Consider the following 19,586-nt stretch of genomic DNA (forward strand, 5'->3'; position numbering starts at 1 on the left):
TCAGTTTTCTCTTTGACTACACTTTTGCATTTTAGGGCCATTATTAAATAAAATCAAGAAGACTTGAACACATTACTGGGACAGCTGATCCGAGCCTCCATGGCTGCTACACGACTATGGGTAGTAGCATAAATAGTCAGGATACATTGAACAGAGGAAATGCTCCAGGGCAGGATGGAACAAGATGAACTGAGTTTAATTGTGCTACTCAGAATGGCGTGATATTTAACTTACTATTTCTGGAGTTTTTATTTAATATTGTTCTATCACAATTGACTTGGGCACCTGAAACTGTGAAATGAAATGAGAGATTGGAATGGTATTTTATTTTTTATTTTTTTGATGCTGGGGATTGAACTCGGGACCTTGCACTTGCGAGGCAGGCTGTGGAACCACTGAGCTAAATCCTGGCCCCGGGAATGGTATTTTAAAAAAGGTTCTTTCATGGTCATCATTAACTTTAGTGGTGGAACTATACAAAAAAGGAGTATGTTTTAAGGTCAAATGCAGGTGTTAGAAGAAGGCTAAACTTTGTTTTTGTTTCCTCGCAGTCAGTGAAAAGAAGAAAATGTGATCAGGTATAAATCACAGTGTCTAAGATAAAGATGAACCTGTTGCTTAGCAAGGCAGGAGAAACAGTTATTCCTCATATTGAGATTAGAGAGAAAAACATTTCTTATGGAACTCTGTGAAGAACATAAGAAAACAGAAGAGATACCCGATGCCTTCTTAATAAATAGAGGTTCCAGTTTCAAGAAGCTGTTTCTAAGGCACCATTCTTTAATGTAGTTCATTGGTATAATTCCGAAATGCAAGTTAGTAAGATCAGCTCTGTTCGGGACAAAACAATCCAAATATGCAGTTATCTCCTGGTCTGTCTGAACTGAGGGATAGGTTTAGATTATGGTGATGTCAGGGTTTTAGATCAGATGTGCCCAACCCCCACCTCCCTGGCCACGTGTGGGCCTGGACAGCTAGTTATGAGACCTACATGATTCTAAACTTCTAACATTATATGACTTCTGTGATATTTTTGTGAGTGAATAGGTGGTGATGAAGTGCTGAGTTGGGGAGTGGGGTTCACCCCACCTTCTGTGCCGGACACACATAGTTGTCCCGTTGAAACCCGTGTGTCTCACAGGTCACACTCTGACTTGGAGAGTAAAACTTGCACCGCTGCTGTTAGTGCTTTGACCTACCCCTGTGCTTGTGTGCACCAACAATACTGCATGTCTCATAAGGTCCAAGGCGATTTGTCTCCGCTCAGTGTGGCCCACCCAAGCTAAAGGTTGGACACCTATGCTTTAGATGTGGGATTGCTCGAGCAGCGATACTCAGTAGCATTTCCTGCAAAGGTGGACATGTTCAAACGTGGCCAGTGAGCACTTGAAATGTGGCTGGTGCAGATAAGAAACAGTTGAAGAGTTTGGATCCTGGATTTTTTTTTTTTAATCTACATTATCCGTTTTAAGTAGCAAGGCTCTGGAGGCTTCAGTGATATGGCCCTTTCACTTAGTTAAAGCCACCAGAAATGCTCCTGGGTGTATGTTAGCATCTAAGAGCTAGGTGGGCACTAGAGGGGAACATGAATGGAGTGCGAGATGTTTCCAAATAAAGGAGAGAGGAGTGTGCAGAAGGAATTAGATGGATGCTTCACAAAGATTAAGTAGAATAAAATTTATCAAACATACTACTCAGTTTATTTGTTCCAAGGCAGGTGCAGTGATTTCAGTCCACTGTAGAGTCAGTAGGAGGTGGTAAAGATGGCAAAAGTAGATTTATACTTTTTAAAAATTAAACTATTGAAGGAAGGTAGGGTACCATTTAGCGGAAGATAGACTTGAGGGGAAACTGAAGAACTTTATTTTGTTTTGGTTTTGATTATAGATAAAAAATCAATAGAGAATGAAAGGTTGAAAATTTTTCCTTCATTACCCCACTATAGAGTACCATTTCACCAGAAAAGTTATAATCAACCTATCTTTTACATTTATAAGATACTTTTAAAATGTTTGAATTTTAAAAATTTATATTATTGAGTTTGAAAATACTTGTAGCTTGATATTTTTAAATAGAACTTTTTATCACCAGTTACTGAAACTATAATACTTTGTCTCAATAAGAGACTTGTAGTCCATTAAACTAGATTTTATATTGTTTTCATCTTGGAGTCCGGGTTTGTTATCTTCTGGTTTGCCTTTCTGTTACCCAAATGTTCTTTTTACCTTCCTTGTTAATTCCTTGGTTAAATTTTTTTTCAGGTCTTCTGAGCTTGGTAATAGCAAGCTACATAATTCGGACTACCCAGCTGAGAACAAAATGCTGGACCAAAACAAAAAAAATGTTATGAAGGGTATCAGAAAGCTAACTGATAGCCAAGCATGGTGGTCAATGCCTATAATCCCAGCACTTTGGAAGGCTAAGGCAGGGAGATCACTTATTTGAGCCCAGCCTGGGCAGCTTAGCCACTTGAAAGACCATGTCTGAAAATAAAAATTAAAAAGAAAAAATAGAATAAAGACTGAAAATATAGGTCAGATGAAGGCCCTGGGTTTAATCTTCAGTACTGCAAAACAAAGCTAACTGGTAAGATTAGGATATAAGGGAAGTCAGAAATCTAAGGAATAAGGCTCCCACTTTTGAGGGTTTCTTCCCCCTGAGGGAAGCAGAATCCAGAAAAATAAACTGAGTTATTAAATGTGCTCTTTACAAGTTATAAGTATAAGGAGACAAAGGATAAGGTCCACCACAGGTAAGAGGTTGCCCTGGAGAATTCTTACTTTGTAACTGAAAATACTCTTATCATTTGGGTAAAGATAAACCAAAGCAAGGGCTGAAAGTATAGCTCAAAGGCGGAGGTAATGCATAGCATGTTCAGGGCACTGGGTTTGATTTCCAGCAGAAGATACACACACACACAAACTGAATAGCTAGGCTCTTCTCTTCTAGAGTGATAGTTTGGCTTCAGATTATAATTTCTGCATCTTCATTAACAAGATCTGTTATTGGTGGTGTCCTTAGGCACCTCATAGCAGAATACATTAATCCTCTGAAGAAATGTAACTGTAGACTGCACATTTAGTATTCAGCACACATTGCAATTAGATACATGGCAAGACAAGATTTAAGAAGTAACAGAGAATAGAATCAGACCCACAGGCCCTATAGATATTGTAGATTTCAGATTTTAAATGGCTATGTTGAGAATTTTTAGCTAATTGAGAATATTTTAGAGAAGTACAAAGTATAAAAAAAGAGAAATTACTATTTTAGAATTGAAAAGTATAATCCCTCCAGTGAGGACTTTGATGGATAGATTTAATGGCAAATTAGACAGCACAGAAAGAATTAGGGCAGTGGAAGATGAGTTAGAAGAAAGTAGCCGAAATAAATGAAGTCTCAAAAGAATGGATAACAGAAGAGGGTTCGCACACAGCACAATGAGAAGTTCTACTATGGGTATCTTCGACTCCCTGAAGAAAAGAGAAGAAAGGGGCAGGCACAGTAAAGAGATAATGGCTGAATACTCGAAACTGAAGAAAGTCTGTAGTTAACAGATTCAGGCATTGGCATGAGCCCCTAGTGGAAAACCTCATCTTAAAGTCAATGAGAAGAAATAATTGTGTTCCTTGAGTGATGTCCTAAGAATGGTCTTGATTTTCTATTAGAAACAGTAGAAACTAAAAAGCTAAAAATCTGTGTCATTAAAGTGTTAAAACAGCTATTATCCTGATTCTGTTACCTGAAGTTGCCGGGAAGTGCAATAGAAATGATAAATATGAGTACACAACTAAATGAATGTTGATTGTCTGAATTTCTTATGATCATATATACATATATGTAATTAAAATACATACCAAAATATTGCATATCAGTCTTGGCAGTGCCAGTTTTCAGCATCCTTGTGTCACCTGGAAAGTGGTTAAAAATGATGCTTAATATTAAATACTTCAGGCTGTCATCTCTGGGATAACAACTAGAATAGTTAGCATGTGTTAACTTCTACATTAATGGCAAGGAAATGAAAAATGAGTCAGTCACAATCCTGAAAAGACAAGAAAGGAGAGTGGACAAGTGAGAAGACAATAGAAAAACAGACAAAAGCGACCTGCTTAGAGACACATCAACAGCACACAGGTAGAAAAAGGTGAGAGTAGAAAAGCAAATTGTAGTTCATGCAAAGGTGATGTATTAACGTCAGCCAAAGCAGGCTTTTTTTTTTTTTTTTTTTTTTTGAGAAATGGTCTTGCTGTGTACTCCAGCCTGGCCTCAAACTCGTGATCCTCCTGCCTCAGCCTCCCAAGTGCTGGGGTTACAGGTGTGCGCCACCACACCTGGCTAGTAGCAGACTTTTTAAGGTGAAAAGTATTCTGAGAAAAGATTCATTTCACCAGGAAGATAACCTGAAAACACGATCTCAAAATACAGAAATCAGAGAGACCTACAGAGAACCCAGTAGCCCTTAATTGTAGTGGGAGATTTTTGTCTCCGTTACTAACTTACAGAATAAGCAGACAAAAGTAAGCGAACAGCAGTCAGCAAACTTGGCTTCTCAGATAGGGAGATACACATGCAAGTGTTCAGCTGATGCCAGTAACATGTCCCCAGTTTGGTAACAAAAAGTTTCCAGGCATTGCCAAATACCCCCTTGGGGGAGAGACAGAAGTTACCCCTGGTTGAGAGCCACTGGTGTGTAGTGGTGACTGCATCGACTATCCTCTGACCCCATGAAGCTGATATTGAAGGGAGGAGCTATGAGCGCAGAGTCAGTGGGCAGAGTGAATTCCATCCCTGCTCTTTTCTTCCTGTTGTAATTGGCTCTGCTTTTCCGTCCCTGTGTCCTCAGTTGTACAGTAGGGACATAATGGTGCTTGCTTCATAGGGTCAGTGCATTCTATGAAATAGGAATGTGAAGTACTTGGAACAGTGATTGGCATGTCTAGATGAATAATATTCACTTATTTTTATTAATAAACCACAAGTCTATACATTGCTGCTGATCTTTAGTCAGTTTTATGAGGAAGAATAGGGCTGTACTCTCAGTCTGGATTCCTATTTGCTGGCCTGTGTTTCGAAAGCTTAAGTTACCAGGGAAGAGATACGGCTAGCTAACAGTGGTGATTACTTTCAAGTCTCTGATCCTGTGATGATGTGATTGTATTCTCAGAATAATAGAAAAAAGCTTACTTCATTGTATTCTGACAGTTGTAAATGACAATATTGGTAATTAAAATTTTAAACTCATATAAAAATTACCAAATATTTACAATTTTAAATTAAAGCAAACCTGTCAATTTGTTTAGAATTTTAAACTTTGTGAGGTTGCTATATTAATTTTATTGCCTTGAACTGCATTCTATGGTGAGCTCTTAAAAGTGATAAAGTAATTGCAAACTTCTTTATGAGTTAATGTTCAGGGAACTTTGGAGATATTGTGAAAAACTACTTTAGGTTCAGCATACCTAATCCAAAAAATCCAAACTCCCACATGTTCCAAAATCCAAAAAATTTTGAGCTTCAATACAAATATTTCTATATCCAACAAAATCTAGAATCTGAACTGCCTGGTTCCAAGCATTTTAGAAAAGAGGAAATCAACCTATAGTAGACAAAATAAATGTAGACTAACAGTAACTGCAAGAATCAGTGGAGCAGAGAAATGCTATTAGTTAAAAGCAGTCTGTAATTGTCTTTTTCATTGCTTGAGAAGTTTAAATTGCAAAATGTAGAAAGTGTTTTTGGCTCTCTCTGCTATTTATGGAATAACAAAATATTACTTTAAATTTACTTTAGAATAGTTTCATATTTTATTTTCTCGTCAGATAAGAATTTCAGATGTCTTGATGAGCAAATGTGAAATAATTTGCACAGAATCTGAAATTAAATAAAAGGATTTTTTTGTTTTGGGCAGTACTGAGAATTAAACGCAGGGCCTTTGCACTGAGCTACATACATCTCTGTAGCTTGTATTATTTTTCACTTTGAGACAGGGTCTTGCAAAGCAGTGCCCAGGCTAGCTCAAACTTGCAGTCCTCCTGCCTCAGCCTCCCAGAGTGCTGAGGTTGCAGGTGTGAGAAGTATGTTTATATATAATAGAATACCTTAATTTACTTCATGGCAAGTAAATTGTGATGATAGCAGTATATCACAAAGAAGACTGTCTTTGTGACTTGTAGAAATAGAAGAGTTTTCTCCTGTGAGAAAACTGTACGTTTTTCAAACTTTGGTTAATAATAATAATATATCTTCAAATATATGTTTAAAAAATGTCTTCAAAAATGGTTTATTATAATCATTAAATATGTAGAAAGAAATGGTCTATAATTTAGTTTTTAATAGCTTCTGTTGACAGGTTTTGAATTAACTTCTAATTATGATATGGTCATATCGGTCAGTTTCTCACACGAGCAAGAAGTAACTACAGTTTGTTTGTACAGTTGGTTTCCCCCCAAACTGAAATCCCAGGGAACAAGCCGCACTGTGTGTGAGGTGTCTCCCTGGCAAGTTCTCTTCAGTAGTCCTTGACAGTACTCTGACAGAAAAATGACATTCATAGGGATTTGCCTCTATTTTTTCAGACACTGGCCAAAAGAAGAACCTAGAAAAGAAAGATGGGAGACGAATGTCTTTTCAGAAACCTAAAGGGACTCTTGAGTACACTGTAAGTTACTTGCTTTTGAAAAAGCAATTTTTATTTGTAATTATCTTATTTAAGACTCTATACTACAAATAAGGAAAGAATTGATAATTGCCTTATTTTTAAAATCTGTGCTCCCTTTGGGTAACTTTTATTGTTAATAATACTTAAGTTCTGAATTACATGTTAGGATTTTTTTTCCTTAATGAGACGCTTTACTGTGAGCTACAGAGATAGCATTCCAGCAAGTTTAATATTGATGATACTTCACTGGGGTAGTAAGAATAATTCTTATTAGGTTAGGCTTGTAGGAAAATATTTGCTTTTTTAGAAACATAATCTTCATTATGTTGGCACCAGTGCTAATACTATTGCGTAACAACGGAGGGAACACTGGGAAGATGAGTTGACAGCTCAGCTTCATTAGCCCTGAAAATGAAGCTTTTCCTGTGTCCTTGAAATGACCCTGTGCTTCTCAGCTCTGGGTACTGAGGGGAACTGAAGTGAGAAATTGACTGTATGGTGTCCCGCTAATTGGAATTAATGTAAATATTGTTTATTTAGGTAATGTTAACTTGTTGTAAGACAGTTATTTTAACTGAGGCTAATTTTATTAGTGTTTTTCTAACGTATTAGAGAAAAAACAGCTACTTTATTCATGTATTTAGTATTAATTTATCATGAAACCTTTTAGTAAGAATCTATTATTTTCCATGAATACTTAAAATTGAACAAATTTTCAGAATTTTGAGTTAGATTCTATTTTTGTGTACTACATAATTATTTGAGATTTTAAGTATTTGGGGAAGGTCTGATTTTTAAAGTAGGATTACATTTATTACTATCAGAAGAATCTAAAGCATATTATAAACTGAATTGCTTATGTTTGTGCCTATATAGTTGAAAAGTTGAGTCAGTTCATGTGGTAAAGGATTAAATAATATAATTTGATATATTCCTTAGCATTTATTAAGGCACAAGATTATAGGCTTAAGGTATAAGATAGTTATTTATACATGTAATCATGATTATGCAGATTTGTAAAGTTTTGAATTTAGGAATTTACCATTTGTTCGCTGTACTTCAATGAAACTTCTGTTATCTGTAGCAAAATTAAAGTTAAATTTAGAAACCCTATTGTTTTGAAGAGAAGGCTAATTGAAAAATTTTGCCTAAATGTTACAAATAAGCTTTGGAAAATCAAGTATTGACTAGAAATCATATGAAACATCTTCTAAGAGGTCTTTATTTGGACTTTTATTTTTTTATTTTTTATTCTTTATTCCACATGCCAAATTCTAAAAGAAACACTTTTCTAGAACTAGGTAAGATACCATTTTATACTCTAGTCTTACTATAGTCTCCAAAATACTTATACAAAATTTAGGAAGATTTCGTATAACATCTTTAAATAACATGACTTTATTTAGGACAGTATATATTTTTCTTAAATTTTATATCACAGTGTTTCTTCTAAAATATTTATGATCTAGCTCAAATATATTTCCAGACCACATATATATATATATATATATATATATATATATATATATATATAATATATACTATAACCTTAAGGTATGGATATAAATGTAGTATAAGTATGTATAACTTTAAATTTATGTATTGTGTTTATACTGCCTAATTATACAGAGTGATATCACTAAATGGAAATCAAAAGTAGATCTTAAAAATGCTTTACAATCCTACCTCCTTCCTTCTCAACTAAGATTCCGATGACTTCCCACTCAAATATCCCTCTTACCTTCAGACCCAGGGGATGGTTTTACTTCGGACTCATCCTTCATTCTCTCTAGTTTTACTTTCTTCTTCCTGAGGTTGTGTTCTGTCAGTGAGGATTTATAACTGGAAAATCAGATTGTGTCTCAAAAATCTGCATTGTACCCTCTTTCCTGGCAGTCTAGCTGGGTATAGATTTGTAGGTTGACAGTTACTTTTCTTTCAGCATTGTGGAGATAATGATCTTTTACCTTGCGTTCTTCTTTTGCTCTGTTTTTGTTCATTTCTAGTTAATCTTTTTTCCTTAGGTTGCTTTTAAAGTTTCCTCTTTGTCTCTGTAGTTCTACAGTGGCACTGTGATAAGCCTAGATTTAGACATTTTATTTATATTGGTTATAATGTTTTTTAAACCTTAGAAATCATATCATTTATCAATTTTAGAAAAATTATCAACCTTCTTCAAGTATGGCCTCTCCTGTATCTCTTCTCTTTTCAGAACCCTGCTTTATTCTTGAAACTAATTGTGCTCCACTTTGCTAGCATTGCTCTTCATTGTCATGTGTTCTTGCTCTTGTTTTAATTGTATCTTCCATCTACATTGCTGGCTGCTCTTCTCTTCTTGATCAGATGTGATTGGTCCCTTATTTCTTTTCTCTTTTCTACTGATGTTGATTCTGTCCCTTGAAGAGCTTAAGAACTTCATCAACTATATGGAATGAGGCCAAGCCTTTTTCTGTGCTTACCTGTCTAGATTCTGACATTTCCTACTGTCACTTTATATTTGACAAATTATAGAAAACCTCCTCTTCCTCCATCCCTCCACAATACTGGATTTTCTTATTTCCATTCATTCTGTTACTCATCCAGGCTGGAATTTTTAGAGTTGGCATCTGTTGCTTTGTCACATTTATTTCCCTGATTTAACTGCTATGACTAGCACAATTCCATTCCATCTATGGATGCTTTCTCTTGAATCTTGGTTAGAAATCTCTACCTTCATCTCTTTCTTTAAATGCTATTCCATAAAGCTAATCAACTGTGGGAGTGTCATTTTGGTTTTTCTGCATGTATTCTCTTGTCCCAACCTGTTTTGTATATGTCATAAGGTGCCACTAAAGCTGTCTGATTCCTGTGCTTTATAACTGTTGATTTTTAAATTACCTTTATCATCCTTTTAAAAGGCACTGTGAGGATAAAATACGTGATTAATAAGAGTGTACTTTGGAAATTCTCAGATATTACCACAAAATAACATGGGGTTTTTAAATTATCTCAATAAAGTAGATGATCTATGAGCATATTATGTAGATGAGGGAGATTGCACAGATGGAAGGAAACAGAACTAGATTAGTACCTCAAGTATTTGGGATAAATTTGGTTTTACAGAGCCATTAAAGAAAATATGTGCATTTATTGTATTTTTACCCGCCACACATATGTCTACTTTTCCTGATTTCTCAGTCTTCTGCAACATAATTCTAAATGCCTTTTAGCCCTGTCCTTTATAGAAATTTAATTCTAGTTACTCACTGTCTTTGAAATCTGCTTCATGAAGATGCTTTGGATGATTGAGGTGGAAGAGATAGTATTCCACAAACATTTTGTATTTGTATGCCTCCTAACCTTGTATTATCATTACTTTGAAACATTTCTTGTTAGTTATCCAAGATGAAAATATTGTCTATTGAATACTCCAGATGTATTGGTTATGAAATTTTATAATTTAGTTTTTCTGTTTTGACAGATTAAAATAACTTATTCTTTCTTTTAAATAGGTTGAATCAAGAGATTCCTTGAATAGCATAGCCCTGAAATTTGATACAACACCCAATGAACTTGTTCAGTTAAATAAGTTATTCTCCCGATCAGTCGTGACTGGACAGGTATTATCTTTGTTTAAATGTGTTGATGTTTAGAATCATTAAGTAGAAAATATTCATTGCACATAGTTAATAATGTAGAAAATTTGAGAAGAATACTTTTATGTGTGCTTTGAACATATTGGCCCTATGAGTGAAAGCTGTCTTTATGTCTTAATTGTAAATTGACTTTTCAAATAAAGCTTTAGAATTTTAAAAATTATTCAGCGCAGTACTATGTACAGGTATATGATTAAAAATTCCAATTTTTAAGTTATTTTTCCATTTCAAATTTCTAATTTCTTTTCCAGAAACAGCCAGTTAGGAGGTTGCATCTACTTTCAGAAATATTATACCCTGTTTTGGGGAGTTTTGTTTGTTTCTTTCCTTGTTCTGAATTTAACTTTGAAAATGTTCCATCTAAGCACAACACTTTTTCATGTGTGCATAAGATGCATTGTGTTGATATACCATAGTTTGGTTAACTAGTTGCTCTAAGCTTTAGGGTGTTTCTACTCCATTAATTTTAACATGGCTGTGGTGAACACTCTCGCACTTCTCTGTATTTATATGCATGTATTTCTTAGGGTAAATTTCTAGAAGTAAAATGGCTGAGTCAAAGAGATATGTGCATTTTAAATTTTTTTAACTATTGCCAATTTGTCTCCAAAACAAGGGACTCTATTATTTGAGAATTATTGCTTCTCACCACCTTTTGACAGTATGTCTTATCAAATGTGTCTCAATTGATTTTGAATATTCTTTATTTTTACTATGTTAGGCCTGTTATGGTAATAAATATCACTGCATTCTGAATATTTTTATTTTTTCTGTTTATTACTAAAGATCATTTTAATGGTGCTTGCTTACAGAAATCCTCTGATCACTAACATCACAGTTTAACTGAACCTCTATGTGACATTTTCTTGCAGGTTTTGTATGTTCCTGACCCTGAATATGTCTCCAGTGCTGAGAGCTCTCCATCTCTAAGCCCTATAAGTCCTCTGTCCCCAACGTCATCTGAGGCTGAATTTGATAAGACCGCTGTAAGTACTGCTCTGTGCAGATAGCTGTGGAGAAATCCCTCTGTATATACTGCATTGCTCATGTGTTTTGTTCTTCTCTGACTATGGTTAGGATGAAATCATAGCTTTTCATTTTGTTAAATTTCTAAGTCTCAGTTTTTAAAATGAAACATTCTTTCATTAAACCAGATAGTTTAAACTGATTTATCTTCTTCGGTGGCAATGGTCCATAGATATAAACTATATTGTAGACACTAAGTAATTTAGTTTACAAAGGAATTTTGCCTAGAAAACATGAGATTATCATGATAGGAAGTTCCTGTACAATTTGAATTTTATTTCTATTTCTGTAAACATATAACACTAGTACTTAGAACTCTTAAATGAGTGCACTTTGGTAGTCTGCCTTTTAAAGATAAATTATCTTAGTCACGTTCAAGTATTAACATGAGATTAATTTATCTAACATTAATAAGAAATGTGCATTCTGTGCACATTACATTTTACAAATGAATATCAAGGAACTAAACTTTATTAATCAGTTTAATTGAGCTCTCTGAAAGGAAGTGTGTCTCTTTGCCCTTTCTGTACGCATCAGTTCTCTCCGTAATTTCCCACTTTCATTAAGAGCTCTTGTTTCTGTGTGTGAGGCTGTTCCTGTGCTCAGTGCCTGGGACCCTGCAGGGCTTCTCACATGGCTTTGGTGACTTTGGAGACACCTTTTTTCTTTGCTGCCTCCATTTGGCCTCATAACACTTGAGATACCAAATGACAGGCCAGAGATTTAGCTCAGTGGTTCCGGCGCCTGCCTTGCAAGCACAAGGTCCCGAGTTCGATCCCCGGTACCAAAAAAAAACAAGATACCAAATGACAAACTGGTAACAAAATATAAGTTATTAATTAATTTACCCTCAATTACTCATTTCTAAGTTCTAGTTCCATATTTACTTTCTAAGCTCTAGTATTCCTCTTCTTTTGTGGAATAATTAAATATTATTATTGATAGCTTTATATCCTTGCCCAGGGCCTTTTTGCTCTGTGTGTGTGTGTGCGCGCGCGTGCACGCGCATGGAGGGGTGTGTACAACATGTGAGTGTGTGAGAGAGACAGAGGCGTGAAGTCTTCCAAATGTTTACCTGTAGCATTTCTTGTCTTTATAAATACGGAAACGCTGTACTTCAGAAAGCCACTTGAAAGGAATGAGAGTGAGAATGTTCCCTGACCTGAGGAGTATCCCTCATTTGAAATGCTTGGGACCAGAAGTGCGTCAGCTTTTGAAATGTTAGCATGTATGTAGTGAGTTGTCTTGGTGACGGGCCCGGAGTTTACACGTGAAGTTCATGCACATAGAGTGTGCATCTGAGACACAGAGCCTGAGGGTGATTGCACCCCAGGTGTCAGTTTGCCTGAGTTTGAACTCCAGCCAGTCACCTAGGGTCAGATTTGAAATTGGCCATTTGTGGCCTCCTGGCAGCACTCAGAAAATTTTGAGTTTTGGAGCATTTCAGATTTCAGATTTTCACCCAAGGGATGCTCAGTCTGTATATATTTGTTGTCATTATTGATGAAGAATAGAAATCAGATTTTAATGGTAGCTATTGCTGAGAAAAAGGACAAGCATAAGAAAAACTTTCAACATAACCATACTATTTTCCCAAGGGACTTACAAAGATAAGAGTTGTGATTGAAAATAATGCTCAAATTAAAAAATATATAAAAATATATATAAAAAATATATTACAGTGAGATGCATTGCCAGTAATCCCCTCAGGAACCATCACTCTTGCCACTTTCTGAAGCAGCTCTGGAAGTCTTCTTTTGTGTCTTTAGTTGCACTGTTGTGGCTGCCTTGATATCCTGAATCAATTCAAAATATTTCCCTTTTATAGTCATTTTGACTTTGAGGAAGAGCCAGAAGTCACAGGGTACAGGATGAAGACAGATAGTAATGTTTTAGGAGCCTGCCTTTATGTAGGATGCACTGGGCAAAAGCTTTTGTTGAATTTTTGATCACAACTCTTTCATACACTCAGAAAAGAGGACTTCCAGAACTGCTTCAGAAAGTGGCAAAAATGATGGGATAAGTGTGTTGAAATAAGGGATGAGGATGGGGGAGTATTTTGAGGTGGATTAATAGCAATCTGTCTTTCACTATAATAAAGTTTTTAAAATTTAAACATTATAGTTTTGTATTGCCTTCGTATATGCATAAGGGGGCAATTTCGAAAGAAAACTGGGTAATGTTGGGTTAATTTACCATGTGTTTCAAACCCTAAAGCAGGATTGTGTAAAAAGGTAAACTCTTAACGTCTTTGCAGACTAGAAGCCCATGGGGTCCCCTCCTGTCCCTCTGCTTTAAGCCAAATCTGCCTATCCTTTGCTTTCTTGGAAAGCATGAAAAGCACCAGCAAGGTGAAAATGTTCTCCTATGTGAAAGTGTTCTCTTCAGTTTTGCCATGGAGTAAAAGTTGGAGAGAATAATAAAGCCTGGTCAAAGCTCCTGTCAGAGGTGGCCCAGAAGTATCCTTCAATATGAAGACTCCTGTGAACAAATTCCTCCCCTTGGGATGGGTCAGAGAAAAAGGTCAGAGATGAAAGAGCTCTTCAACTTCCTTTCCCCAGGATGATAGCCATCAGTTTCTGTCAAAAAGATTGTGTGCAGTAGTTAGAAAGGAGTCTTTTGAACAGTGATTTTATAATCTTTAGTTATTTTTAAATATGTTATCGGACTCCAAAATATTCCTGTGTAATTATCTGCACATCTCAAGTGCTGATATTTTCTGTACTGTAATTGTTAGATCTCTTCTACTTCATATCATTAATGCGTATCCTGAGAAGCAAGGACATTGTTTTATTAAGTAGAGTTAGTATTCATATTCAATAATGTCTATTAGTATTGATTGTTACTACATGTTCTTCCCAGAAATTGTCATTTCACATTCCCAGTGGCCACTAATAGGTTTCTGAATGTCTGGCTTCGTAGGGGCTTACCTGTGAGCCTAAAATATTTTGCTCCTTGACTTTGTAAAATTATACATAGTTTGATTTTTCTTTTTTTTTAGTAATTTGTTTTTGTATCAAGTATAATCTTTGGAAATTTACAGGACCAAACAATTTTTTCCCTTTTTCTGTACTGGTGGATGAAGACTCATAGGAGGTGCAACCCAAGCAAGAGTGGAAAAAAGGAGAAAATGGCTACATTGACTGTGTCCGAAGCAGTTCTAAGCACTTTGAGAGTATTGTCAGTGTGGCCTCAGCTTGGTGAGGGGCCCTGGCCGGCGCGTTTGTGTGCCCCTTCATTCTGTCTCCCTTGGGCGGCAGTGGGCAGCACTGGACTCCTGTGGGTCTTGGCCTTTCCGGCGCACCAGCAAAAGATGAGTGCGAAGGGAAGAGAGTAAGACGGGAGCATGTTTCCTCCTTCCAGGATCACCACAGAGCCGACATCCCTCCACATCTCTCTCCTCCCGCCAGCCACCCTTTCTTCAGAGCCTTCTCTGCCTTCATTTAGGCCTCTTGCTCTCGTCCTTCCTCTTTAGGACCTCGGACCAAAACAGGCCTGAAGTTTTGTATTCTTACCTTGATGAATAGTCCTGTTTTTCATTTTTCTTAAAATTATGCAGTCTGATGCACTGACCAAATACACTGTTACTTCTGTTTTACAGAGGAAGACTCTAAGGGCAAGAAGTTAACTAATTTGCCTCTCAGGTCACTCAGGAAGCTAATAGCGGAGCTAGGGTTTTAGTTGATGTAGTCCAGAGTCTGTGTTCTTTGTTACTCCTGTGTACTGGGATTGATAACCCAGACACTGCAGTTGCTCTGTAAGTAATGGATCGAAAGATAAGTGATAATTACCCATTGTAAGAGGTTGTAGGGATAGCTGCCACTTTGCCCTATTTTCTTCTCATAGGATTCTTTAACTTTCACAGCCTTTTTATAAATATAGAACCTACTTTTGTTTTCTACTCCTTTTCATCTTTATTCATTATGCTAATGCCATTGTAGGTTAGAACTATTAATGTGATATACTTAGAAATTCAGAGTAAAAATGTTTAAAATAAGTAATGTGGAAAAATGAAATAATTTTAAATTTTTATTTATGCTTCTGTTAATATACTCCATTGAAGGAAGGGATATGCAGATACTCATTTTCTTTAATGTAAAATACTTTGTATTATAATCAATTTAATAGATGATAGTAAAAATAGAATTTTTACTAATAATAATTGGTTTGGAAATAGAATTTTGAAAAACTATTGAAAAGGTTCTAGAAAGTACCTACATGAAATCCTAAAGGAAGAAAAACTATTAAAAATCAGTGATGGAGTTTAGGCATGTTAAATGCTTCTCTAACTGCTGTAGTTGTTGTCTTCCACCTAAGCATTACTTACTGTGTACTTTGTTTAGAACATTAATCTACAGTAAATAAGTTATCAGCTCTATTTTAGTTTTTTTTTTTGATACTGGGGATCGAACTCGGGTCCTTGTGCTTGCGCAGCAGGCAGTGAAACCACTGAGCTAAATCCCTGGCCCTATCAGCCCTATTTTGAAAGTGAAGAAATTAAGACCCAGAGAGAAGAATGGCGAGTTCACACAAGTCATGCAGTGGACAAGCGGTAGAGCTCAGGTGTAACCGACAGCGTGTTGTGTTCTCTCCACCTTTGGCACTGGCCGAGGAACCAAACGCTGAGGACCGACAGTGCAGAGACTCTACAGCCAAGACAAACCGTGTCCAGTCTCAAGTGTCAGACAAGCGTGGGCGGGACAGATGGAATTTCAGCTTGACCAGAGCAAGAATAAACGTTAGCTTATAATTCAGAAGTGCTGTTTAAAATGATGAAAAGGTGAACAGAAGCATCAGCATTGCAGTTTTTAACATTGCTGGACTTTTAAATAAAGCTGTTAGGCTATTTACATGACTTCAACGTTGTTAGTCGCCTGCATTCATTTTTTAGCCTTTCTGTAACAAAGGATCACGGACTGATGGTGCTGTGACAGAAATTCATCTCCTCAGTGTGGAGGCCGGAAGTCTGACCTCAGGCTGTGTGGATGGCCCTTGCTCCTCTCGATCTGCAGGGCAGGAGCATCCTTGCCCAGCATCACCAGGAACCCTTGGCGTTCCTTGGTGTGTAGCTGTGTTGCTCCAGCTCCGCCCTGCGCATCACAGAGCTGCCTTCCCCTCACGGTGCTCCTCACTTCATGAGCAGCAGGCAGTAGTGATGAGTTAGGGTGCACTTCACTCCCCACAGCCTCAGCTTACCTGATTATCTCTGCAAAAGCCTCCTTCCAGGTAAAGCCCCAGCCCGGAGGACTAGGAGTTGGGACTTGAGTGTCTCATTTGGGAGACACAGTTAACCCATTACATGGACTCTTGTAGCATCTCAAGAGAATTAGAGGCTTGATAGTACACAATAGAATTTATATTACAGAATTTCATCTCAGTTATTTTTTAAGAGAAAGGTGACTTCAGATTTTTAACTATGCTTAAGTCAGATTTTCAAAAACATTTCAGTACATATTCTTCACTTATAAGATGAGAAGTTACATGGAAGTGTGTGATTAATTTCTCAGAGAGATTGGGGAGCTTGTGAATATTTGTGAATATTTGTGACTTCTGTGAAACAAACCTTTTTAAATCTAACTAATAGCATAATTAATCAGCATCTTGAAGATGTATACCTGTGTACCTAAAAACATGTTAATTACAAGTCATAGCAGATGTGGAAGAAGTTACAAAAACTAGACAAAAATGGCAGTATAGTTTGAAAAGATTAAATATTGCATATACTTGAAGAATTGCTCACATATGCCATGCTTAAGTCACAAACCTTGCCTTTCTTATTCTTTGTCTCTGTTTTTCAACTTCAAACCACTAATACCTACTCCATAAAAAATTATATATATGAAATACATTTTATATTTTGCATACTATATAAATTAGAATTTTAACTTTAAGGATTTTAAACTTAAATTTTAATATGTGAATATATACAACTTATTCTATTTAATGTGAGCTTATATAAATATTATTTCCATACAATATATAATATAAATTATGTCAAATGTAGTATAGTATATTATATACAGTTTAGCTTTGTTTTTTTTTAACTGATTTTAAATTCAACTTATTGGGGAATTACAAATTTTAATATGTACTGTTTAGTAAACTACGTTATACCCCAACCTTATATTCTCAGAACAAAATGTTATACTTCATATCTGATAAAATTGAACTACATAGTAGGATTTTACATTTATTTAGATATTAGGAAGCCAATTCCTTATATAGAAGAAATTCTCATATTTCTAACATCAGAAGAAATGGTTAAGTTACAGGATGACAGTTATCTTCCAGTGTCCGGGTGGGAATATCATTTCCATGATTAGAATTACAAGTTGATCCTGTTTGGTTTTTAACGTAGCTCCCAAGAGGCTCAGAGCCAGGTCCAAAGCCCCAAGTACAGCACTAATGGGGTTCCTTACAGTTGTACTTTTTCTTCACTCTTGGTTTTTGTAATTTGTATCTTAGCGTTCTGCACGTTGATTTCAAGCAGTCTCGACTTCTTGGTTGTAAGAGCCATTTCTAAGAAGTGAAATGTAAATCTGAAGGATATGGTTAAATATAATTTACAGGAGATGCTGGACTGTCATCCCAGCACTAGGGAGACTGAGGCAGGCAAGTCACCACAAGTTCCAGGCCAGCCTGGGCTACACAGTGAATTTGAGGTCAGCCTGAACTACATACCAAGACCCTGTCTCAACCACTCCCAAATTGGTTTTTGAAAAAAAAAAAATTACAAGAGATAACTGACATTCATTGTCTATTGGATTGAATAAAGAAATAGTATACACTATTTTAAAAGCAAACGTTTTCTTTTAGAGTATATTGCACATACATGATATATGAAAGAAGTACAGATGTTGGTATTTTAGTACCTGAATGGCTTTTAAACCTATGTTTTAATTATGTGTTACTTGTAAACATTTCTGTAAATTTCAACCACAAAGGGATAAAAACACAGTAAAACCCCAGTAAGAAGTGACGTGAAATGTTCAAAGTTACTAGTTTATTGTAATAATTGATAGTAACACTGTAAAACCTGTAGTGAAATTACACAAAAAGGATGACTAATTCAACATTTTAAAACCACTGTCCTAATAAACCTTAGCTTTTTCACATTTGAGTCTGCAGGGAAATATTGAGCCTAGATAGATATTTACACTTCTTATTTGTAAAAATCTTTCCTTTGGTCCAGGGGTTTAGCTCAGTGGTTTCGCCGCCTGCTGCGCAAGCACAAGGACCTGAGTTCGATCCCTGGTACCAAAAAAAATCTTTCCTTTGCTGGTGGCTAAAATAAAATGGCACAGAGAAATATTAGAAAGTCCTCAGATGAGTTTCAAAACTACTACATTAAGAGACAGAATTAGGGCTGGGGATTTTGCTCAGTAGTTTTGCCGCCTGCTGCGCGCAAACACAAGGACCCGAGTTCAAGCCCCGGTACCAAAAAAAACAAAAACAAAAAGAGCCAGAATTAATAAATATCTGTTAAAACCAGCTACCTAGAGATACTGATACTTTGAATAATGAGCATTTATGTAAGTTGCAATGAAGTCTGATAATTCATCTGAAAAACTTTGATCTTTTTTTGAAAAAAATTATCTCTTTTGTATATATTTTGTGCATTTACTAATAAGCTAACTTTAGGATTACATTGAAAAATCAAGATTTCTGTAGATACTGAGTGGTAGAATTTAGGACTTCGAAAAAACTCAGAGATCTTGTTATTCCGTGAGGTATATCTTCATTTGAGGAAAGCACTGACAGTGTACTGTATTCTGATATATAAAATATGTATTGAGTAACACTTGCATAGTGGGTAACAGGATGATCAGTTGGACTTGGGAGTAACTGAGCAGTCAAATGTGTTGGTAGCTTTTTGCCCACTTCCAGGGCCTTTCTGGTACCTCTGCACGAGGCGATATTTTTCTTGGCGCATTTGTCCATCATTTGATAGAAGATCGGAAAGGGATGGTTTAATTACACATAAACTCACAAGTCCTTTTGCAGCTCAGCTTTGTCTTACTCATTTGGCAGGTTACAGAATTTGACTTAAGCATAAGTTTCCTTAAAAACTAAGATCATTCATTATATATACTTCATTTGAGTGAGTTAAAAATGAAATGGCCCATGTAACACACTTAGATGTAGCAGATTTTTAGTAACTATCCTCTGAGGTTATTAATATCACCTATTTGATCAGCTGTGCTGAATTAAATTTATATACATGATAAAAAGCTCTTAGATATGTTAAGTATCAGACAACAGAA

General features: G+C 36.0%; 1 protein-coding gene across 16 annotated transcripts in view; it reads left to right on the plus strand.

Moving 5' to 3' along the window:
• Positions 1–19,586, plus strand: part of Oxr1 (oxidation resistance 1) — a 335,909-nt gene that overhangs the window by 263,789 nt on the left and 52,534 nt on the right. For all 16 annotated transcript variants that reach the window (XM_004850275.3, XM_087190807.1, XM_087190810.1 and 13 more), the window contains 3 exons: positions 6,579–6,661; positions 10,153–10,260; positions 11,169–11,282. In XM_004850275.3, coding sequence (XP_004850332.1) covers positions 6,579–6,661; positions 10,153–10,260; positions 11,169–11,282 — 305 coding nt within the window. The remainder of the gene's footprint in view (positions 1–6,578; positions 6,662–10,152; positions 10,261–11,168; positions 11,283–19,586) is intronic.

The sequence above is a fragment of the Heterocephalus glaber genome, unplaced genomic scaffold, assembly GCF_053883595.1.
Source record: "Heterocephalus glaber isolate CG9 unplaced genomic scaffold, H.glaber_assembly_v1.0 deba00001556, whole genome shotgun sequence".
Lineage (NCBI taxonomy): Eukaryota > Metazoa > Chordata > Mammalia > Rodentia > Bathyergidae > Heterocephalus > Heterocephalus glaber.